This window comes from Sinocyclocheilus grahami, unplaced genomic scaffold (assembly GCF_001515645.1).
Source record: "Sinocyclocheilus grahami isolate Dianchi unplaced genomic scaffold, SAMN03320097.WGS_v1.1 scaffold618.1, whole genome shotgun sequence".
In the NCBI taxonomy this organism is placed as follows: domain Eukaryota; kingdom Metazoa; phylum Chordata; class Actinopteri; order Cypriniformes; family Cyprinidae; genus Sinocyclocheilus; species Sinocyclocheilus grahami.
In genome coordinates this window covers 517,076-526,138 of record NW_015505797.1, presented here as the reverse complement: position 1 = coordinate 526,138, position 9,063 = coordinate 517,076, and the positions used below count along the sequence as shown (strand labels likewise).

Sequence of the window (9,063 nt, the reverse complement as noted above, 5' to 3'; positions counted from 1 at the left end):
TGTCTGTGTCTGTGTCTGTGTCTGTGTCTGTGTCTGTGTCTCTGTCCGTGTCCGTGTGTGTCTTGTGTCTGTGTCTGTGTGTCTGTGTCCGTGTGTGTCTCTCTGTGTCTGTGTGTGTGTGTGTGTGTGTGCGTGTGTGTGTGTGTGTGTGTGTGTGTGTGTGTGTCTGTGTCTGTGTGTGTGTGTCTCTGTGTGTGTGTGTGTGTGTGTGTGTGTGTGTGTGTGTGTGTGCGTGCGTGCGTGCGTGTGTGTGTGTTACCCGCAGGGCTCCGAGGTTCTCAAGAAGCTGGTCTGTATTGGAGACACCAAGAAGTACAGAACTGACCCCTTCACTACGCAAACACCACGCTGCGTGAGAGATTTCACAAAACGTTATCGTACACAAGCACTGGTTTTTATAAAGAACATCAGTGCAGAACATCAAAGCATTTGAAAGCACAGACCGTTCACTGTCCTTCTGATGCAGATCACACACAATCACAAGCACTTTCTGGGTCTGGCCTTCTCTAATCTGACTGGCTGGCTTTACATAACTTCCAGGAGTTGGGGAGCACATACAGTATAAGTGCGCCAATAGTACAGAGACACTCACCAATGGCGAGCTGAGCAGCCGTACAGCCCAGCCTGTCAGCCACCAGATGGAGCTCTTTGATTTTTGCCAGCTGTCTGCGTCCTTCTTCACTGAACACTCGCTCCTTTAGCCACTGATAGCCCTAATACACACAGTCACACACTGAACATTTATCATCGCTCACGTGGCTTTAGCAAGTACAGGACTGTCACTGAATTAGAATTAGACTTCAAACAGCACTGAGAAACTGAACAGAGATTCCCAGGGAGGAGAGACGATCTCCTGCTGTAGATGACTCACTTTAATTGCTGCTCTTGAACAGTCTGGAACACCATCACTGTATTTGCCAGTGATCAGCCCGCATGCCAGAGGAGACCAGGTCATGGCTCCAACACCTGGCGCAGCGTGGGACAGTCACAAGACATAGAGTTAGACTGGACATCTGTCCTAATCAAACTTCTAATCAAATAATTAAAATCACGAAATCAAGTCATTATTTTTAGAATGTATATAAACTGTAAAGTTGCACATTTAAAAGGATCAAGGTCAGATACGGTAAATATATCCAGCCGCTATATTCTGCATTGGCAAATTATAGCTTTGTAGTATGAAACATTTAAAAACATAAGAAATAATGCATTATATTGTATGTTTCACCAGACTTCAATTTAAAAGTATGTTAAATTATGTTTTAGTAAATATTTTGTGGTGCTTTAAAGATCTACACTTAAGTACTTGATTATAATTTGATTTATAAACACAGCTAATTCCATTTAATATATATGCATATTTAATCTAAAGGTATGTTTTCATTTAATTGACATGCAATTAAGTCTCCAAAAACATTACATTTCAGTTCACACTTTAAAGTATGAAATTTGAAAGTATGCTAAAGTGTGCTTGTTTCTTCCCAAGGTAATTCCTGACTGAATTTCATTGTAAGGTAACTCTTGTCGACTGACCGATCTTGTGGTAGAGCTCTGGCAGCTGCACTTCCACTTTATCCCTCTGGAAATAGTGATACTCGGCCTGTTCACATACCGGTGGGATTAAATTAAACTGCCTCGCTACAGAGTACGCCTCCTAAACTCACAAACACACAGACAACAAGGGGTTAAACCGTCCTTTCAATGGCCGAGAAAAACCAACGTAAACAGCAGTTCTGGGGAGCGACTAATAGAAGCGACACAATCAATTTATTGAGATTGTAGACAGTAGTTCATATATATTCATAATAACAGTGGAACTTTTCCAGTAACAGATACTTAACAGATAGGATAGGAAAAGCGGATGCAATAATCTACACCACAGTTTCCGCCACAGAATACAAATAATAATAATTAAATTATCTAATAAGGAAAAAAAGGCAACTTTTTTTCTCGCAATTCTGAGTTTATATCTCACAATTCAGAATGATTTTTTTTTTTTTTTTAGAATTGCAAGATATACATTTTCAAACTTGCAATTCTGACAAGGAAAAGTTTAAATATCAACTCATAGATATCAACTCGCAATTGTGAGTAAAAAAAGGGCAGAAATGTGAGATAAAAAGTTGCAAAAACCTTTTTTTATTCCATGGCAGGAAAAAAAACTGAATTGCGAGATGTAAACTTAAAACATTTTTTTTTTGTGCAAAAGTCAGAATTACAAGTAAATAGAAATGTGAGCCTGCAGCACAAAAGCAGTGTTAAGTCGCTGGGGGATATTTGTAGCAATAGCCAACTATACATTGTATGGGTCACAATTATACATTTCTCTTTTATGCCAAAAATCATTAGGATATTAAGTAAAGATCATGTTCCATGAAGATATTTTGTAAATTTCCTACCGTAAATATATCAAAACTTAATGTTTGATTAGTAATATGCATTGCTAAGAACTTCATTTGAAAAGGGCAGAAATGTGAGATTAAAAGTTGCAAAAACCTTTTTTTATTCCATGGCAGGAAAAAAAACTGAATTGCGAGATGTAAACTTAAAACATTTTTTTTTTGTGCAAAAGTCAGAATTACAAGTAAATAGAAATGTGTCCCTGGAGCACAAAAGCAGTGTTAAGTCGCTGGGGGATATTTGTAGCAATAGCCAACTATACATTGTATGGGTCACAATTATACATTTCTCTTTTATGCCAAAAATCATTAGGATATTAAGTAAAGATCATGTTCCATGAAGATATTTTGTAAATTTCCTACCGTAAATATATCAAAACTTAATGTTTGATTAGTAATATGCATTGCTAAGAACTTCATTTGAACAACTTTAAAGATGATTTTCTCAATATTTAGATTTTTTTGCACCCTCAGATTCCAGATTTTCAAATAGTTGTATCTCAGCCAAATATTGTCCTATCCTAACAAACCATACATCAATGGATTACCAACTTATATGTGTTTCAGTTGATGTAGAAATCTAAATTTTGAAAAATTTAACCTTATGACTGGTTTTGTGCTCCAGGGTCACAAATAAAAATCTAACACGATATTGCTGGATAGTACATTTAGTAGCTTGTAGTGTAACAAGCTACTTTCTCAAAGCAGTTGCTTGACTATGTCTTAACTACTTTAAATTGCTATAGTTGTGCAGTTTGTAAAACTTGTGGCTTGACTTACATGCATCATATTATGAGAAGCAGCTGCTGTGACATAGGAATGCTTTATGGTATGAATTTTGCTATATTGAGAGAAGATAAGACCGTACCATGATCTCCATGGCACTCCAGCGTGACGTGCCCCAGTACATGGCCATTCCCTGGTTTATAACAAATGTCATCGCTCGTACTACCTCTGCAAAGACAAACACACAACAGCGCTCGAGAGAAGCGATATGGCATAAATGACGCATGAAAGATGTCAGAGAAATGACAGACCTTCCATAGGGCTGTTCACATCGTTTCGGTTGGCGAAGACAATATCCACGTAATCCAGCTGTAGTCTAGACAGGGAACCTCTGAGACCTGTAGACACATCACCATCACTGTCCGTCCGCTTTATTATTATCATCATCGTGATAGTCATAAACAGCACTTTACCTTCTATGATGTGTTTTCTGGACAGGCCTCTCTCTGTCTCTGCCCTGAGGATTATGAACGCAAATGTCAGAGAGGAGAACTACGGAGTCAGAAAACCTCTCAAGACGAATCTATCCACAAAATGCAATCCATTTAAGTAGTACTGAGAATCTGCATGCTGGAACAAGCAGTCGAGATTTAATATTATTGATTTTAAATGCAATATGTGCATTTCATTTGTATATCACGAAAGCCCATTTCCGCAATTAAAAAAAAAAAAAAAAAAAGGGAATAGCGACTTTTTTCTTGCAATTCTGGAAAAAAAGTCAGAATTGTGAGATATAAAACTGCAATTACGAGAGAGAAAAAAAGTCAGAATTGCAAGTTTATATCTTGCAATTCTGAGAAAAAAGTCAGAATTGTGAGATAAAAAGTCACAATTACCTTTTTTTATTTAGTGGCAGACAACTGCTTCCATAGTATACTGTATATAGCTCACTAGTACATAGACATTTGTTTGTTTAATCATTCATTACTGTTGTTGTTTCAATGCACTGGAAGCTTATTCTGTCACCAAAATAAATTCCTTGTTTGTGCAAATCACAAAAATGAATCTCATTATGATTATGGCCAGTCATTCAGTTCATTTCCCTCAGCTCTGCCGCATTAGATTGTGGGGACTGGCATAAATACAGCTAAGCAGAGTATCTGCAAATGCATAAGCGTTCCAGTGCTGCATTGACAAATATCAACACTCTTGGAAAACAGTTTGGTTAGAGGACTGGAACTAACTTTTGCATAAAAATCTGCACAATTTTTTACCTTCACAAAGTCACTTTTTTTTCTTTTGCATTTATTGATGGTTGATTCACAAACTGCCACATACTGCATTTGCATCACCTCAGATGTGTGTATATTTTGAGACTTTACTAAATGATTATGATTCATAAATAGCTACGTATGTTCATTTTGACACTATTCTGAATCCTTTGTGTCGGGCTGAATAAACTGCATGATGAAACTCAACAGATACTCACTGTCCTCCCCAGTAGATCTTAGTCGTTACTACATAACTGGACCGTCTGAAACAGATTTTTAGGGACAAATGGTGGTTATTATATCGTGAGGACAAGCCTAATACTGTCTTATAATTTTATTCCTAAATTAATCCAAGATTGACCATAACCAGAGCACAGGAGAAATACTTGATAAAATGTAAAAAAACATTTTGCCACAGAATTAGTCAAAAATGAGAGACGTGAGAATAAAAGCAGGTCACCTCCAGCCTTTCTTCTTGATGATGTTCCCTAGAGTGATTTCAGCCCTGCGGAGAAAAAAAAAGGATACAAAATCTGAAAATATATTTTATGATTATTTCTATTACACTGCAAAAAAAAAAAAAAAAGGTCTCGATCTCAGTCTAGTTTTCCAGAAGATACCTTTACCTGAGAACCAAAAATGCAACGAGATATTACAGTGGTCATATTATATATTTTTTTATATTATAAAACATATATTCTATTACATTTTCAGAAATTGCATGCATGCATTTTATCCTGTTTGACTTGTGTAAATCATAAATGCCACTTAATGTCATTGTTTTCTTACTATCCCTACGCAGTGCATTTAAAGTGACCTGGCTACTAGCACTGTCTATTTCCAAACTGTTTTTTAAATCAATTGATAAATTATTATAATGTGTTACAAAATACACAGTGCCATGTCATGTCATGCATTAACCCTATGCCATGCTTTTAAATATATTTGTATTTGCACATGCGTGTTTATGAAGTTGCAACTTTTTAATTGCAATACTGAATAACTCACTATTGTTACAATCCAGTATTTTACATGTGCTTTAGTATGCTAGTCAACACATCAAAATAAGTGTATATCTCGACAAAAGATTATTAAAGCAATGCTGAAATGTTAAAAATGTCCGTTTTTAATTTGACTATCACAAAGCACACTTTTTAAAAGTCTACTTAAATGTGTTAAAAAAACATAGTCATGAAAGCGTCTCTCTTCAGTACATTTAAGTGGCCTTTTATTTCATGACTATTATTATATACATACAGTGGGGCAAAAAAGTATTTAGTCAGCCACCAATTGTGCAAGTTCTCCCACTTAAAAAGATGAGAGAGGCCTGTAATTTTCATCATAGGTATACCTCAACTATGAGAGACAAAATGAGAAAAAAAAATCCAGAAAATCACATTGTAGGATTTTTAAAGAATTTATTTGCAAATTATGGTGGAAAATAAGTATTGGGTCAATAACAAAATTTAATCTCAATACTTTGTTATATACCCTTTGGTGGCAATGACAGAGGTCAAACGTTTTCTGTAAGTCTTCACAAGGTTGTCACACACTGTTGCTGGTATTTTGGCCCATTCCTCCATGCAGATCTCATATAGAGCAGTAATGTTTTGGGGATGTCGCTGGGCAACACGGATTTTCAACTCCCTCCAAAGATTTTCTATGGGGTTGAGATCTGGAGACTGGCTAGGCCACTCCAGGACCTTGAAATGCTTCTTACGAAGCCACTCCTTCGTTGCCCGGGCAGTGTGTTTGGGATCATTGTCATGCTGAAAGACCCAGCCACATTTCATCTTCAATGCCCTTGCTGATGGAAGGAGGTTTTCACTCAAAATCTCACGATACAGCATGCTCAACACAATTAAGTGCGCTTCTTTCTCACAAAATACATTCAGAAAAAAACCCAGATCTATGTCTGTCGGATACAGTATAATCACTTTTATATCCACTGCATCGGTGGGAATCTTACCTGCCTGAAGCGTACACTTCCGCTGTGTCGAACAGATTGACTCCATTCTCATACGCTATCGTCATCACACTCTCTGCCATCTACAGAAAAACATCCACACGCAGAAGATGACAGAGATCTGGCCATTTAAAGACACGATCTTGGTGCAAAGCGTTTCAGTTACCACAGAACAATGATTTAAACTCATGCAGACTAGCATGCAGTAGCTATTTATGTTCGCTTATTGACTTCCATTACATGCAAAAAAATGCATTTTTCAAAATTATCTTTTATGTTTCACAAAGTCATACAGGCTTGGAACGACACGAGGGTGAGTAAATGATGACAGCTTATTTATTTATTTGTTTGTTTGTTTGTTAACTCTTCCCTTAAGTGTGTCAATAACATACATAAAACACTGGAGTGAAATTAAGCAACATTTATCCTGAACATTACGATTCACCTCATCAGAGATCTGAGATCCAAATGTCACCCAGGTACCTGTGGACAGAAAGAGAGTGAAGATAAGGCGTAAAACACAGATTGGAGAGGGCTGGGATGCATAAAATGCAAGAGAAAAAAAATGTGCCAAAGATAAGAAACATCACAACTTATTTCAGTTGTTACACAGGAATTAAAACGTAACTATGAAAAAATACCCAATGAATCATCAACTTGTCTCTTTTAAATTTTCAGAAAACATCTCGACAATGTCCAACACAAACTAAGTATGAGCAATATATTTTTTATCTTAATGTTACTTAGTTGAGAGTGCATTAACTAATGCTAACATACTTTTTGATTTTAAAAACGTCTTAGTAAATGTAGAAATAAGCATGAGCTAAGTTAATAAATGCTGTTGAAGTGTTGTTCATTGTTAGTTCATGCTAACTAATGTAGTTAACTGCAGTAATATTAATAAATGAATTTGAATGAAATTATAAAGTGTTACAAGAATTGGTCAAATAATAATCGATTTCAACAGGTTTGTCTGCCATTGGTTAGAATGCAATGCTGTGACTTATTAATAGTCGTCAGTGCATAAGCTGGGATAAAGAAAGTATTTAAACATGGAAAAAATAGACACTTCAGCTTTAAATAAATGACTGACTTCAGATTAAACCTTGAACAGTTTCAGTCTTAAACAGAGATGACTGAAAATCACTGGTTACTCACCAAGACCCAGGCAAGAAACACGTAGACCCGACTTTCCGAGGTTTCTGAGAGAGAAAATGAAAGAAAGAGAGAAAATTTAGTCATTTAAACTCTGCTTTTGATGTAGTTTTATCAAATTAAGATTTGCTTAATGATGTGCTATATTGTCAGCATGCTTTAACTGTAACTGTATTCATTTGCATCGAACAGAAAAATTAAATCAGTAATTCTGCATATTCTTCATATTGCTTACATAAATACTAAGTTCTGTCATGAAACTCTAGATGGTCCTTAACGTAACTGATGATATTCTTAGCACTAAACGACTTGTCACAAGCTGACTGGTTCACGTTGCATTTGCAGCCAATGAGCTTGCTGCGTTACATTTAAATGGCTGATTAGCATTCGCTTGAGAGTTCCTCTGAAACCCTCCACCTCCCCCAGCTCCACCTGTATAGATCTGCTGCGGATTATTTTATATGCTATTTGTGCCGCAGCACTTAAATCCTTAAAGGGGTCATATGATGCTGCTAAAAAGAACATTATTTGGTGTATTTGGTGTAATGAAATGTGTTTATGCGGTTTAAAGTTCAAAAAACACATTATTTTCCACATACTGTACATTATAGTTTCTCTTTTATGTGCTATTTTGCAACAGCGCTATGTCTTAAATACTCTCAGCACCATATCGGCTCATGTATTGGCAGTAGCAAGTTCCTGTACTTGCTTGCAGCAGCAGCAACAATAATCTACAAATACAGCAAAAAAAACAAAACCATTGTAAAATGGCTAATAATAGATAAAAGTGTTGAACGCTAGTGTAGCACCCTTGGTGTTTTAATTACAGATGCATGCTGTTCGTGAGAACACCAGTTGAAGATCCGCCTGTTTTTCATTTCAACCGCTGCTCGCTTACGTGTCCGATAGAAACAGAGAGATAGAAAGAGACAGACTGTCAGCGCATTTAGATCCAGGCGGCTGAACCACGCTTTCTCTTCTCTGCATCTATTTTTGTTTGCCCGGCCAGTCTATTTATAGATTGGTTGCAACTGTGCGTTTGTTTGCATCCAGTGTGTGTGTCCGTGTGTGTGTGTGTGGAATGGACTATTCATTATATTGATATAGACATATTACCAGCCAAGACTGTGAGGAATTGTTAAATTAGTAGCATGAATCATTAATTTGATCTAAAAAAGCTGAGAAAAAAAGGCACATCTATTCATCACATGAGAGGACTGGGTAAGAGAGGTAGAGAAAGCTGCAAAGCTCTTTCTCGTGGACACAAATATTTCACTTTCACTGTCATCCTTCATTTTTATCTTTCTCCAACCTTTCCCTTTTTCCACAGTGCTGCATTAGAGCGCTGAATTACACACACACATCTATATGCATGTATATGATGAGAAGCCGCAGGGAAGAAAACATGAAGATCATGGTGCTGAATATTCACAGTCGATGCTGCATGATTACATGCACGCACGCACACACACACACACACACACACACACACACACACACAAACACACCCACACACACACACACACACACTCACACACACACACAC

At 36.9% G+C, this 9,063-nt stretch overlaps 1 protein-coding gene across 1 annotated transcript in view; it reads right to left on the bottom strand.

The window, feature by feature from the left end:
- LOC107557754 (voltage-gated potassium channel subunit beta-2-like) overlaps window positions 1–9,063 on the bottom strand; it is a 31,211-nt gene that overhangs the window by 2,022 nt on the left and 20,126 nt on the right. The window contains exons 3-14 of the mRNA XM_016241279.1: window positions 7,521–7,564; window positions 6,808–6,845; window positions 6,366–6,445; window positions 4,857–4,901; window positions 4,615–4,659; window positions 3,599–3,642; window positions 3,437–3,523; window positions 3,268–3,353; window positions 1,534–1,654; window positions 872–966; window positions 593–713; window positions 260–348 (exon numbers count right to left, since the gene is read on the bottom strand). Coding sequence (XP_016096765.1) covers window positions 260–348; window positions 593–713; window positions 872–966; window positions 1,534–1,654; window positions 3,268–3,353; window positions 3,437–3,523; window positions 3,599–3,642; window positions 4,615–4,659; window positions 4,857–4,901; window positions 6,366–6,445; window positions 6,808–6,845; window positions 7,521–7,564 — 895 coding nt within the window. The remainder of the gene's footprint in view (window positions 1–259; window positions 349–592; window positions 714–871; window positions 967–1,533; window positions 1,655–3,267; window positions 3,354–3,436; window positions 3,524–3,598; window positions 3,643–4,614; window positions 4,660–4,856; window positions 4,902–6,365; window positions 6,446–6,807; window positions 6,846–7,520; window positions 7,565–9,063) is intronic.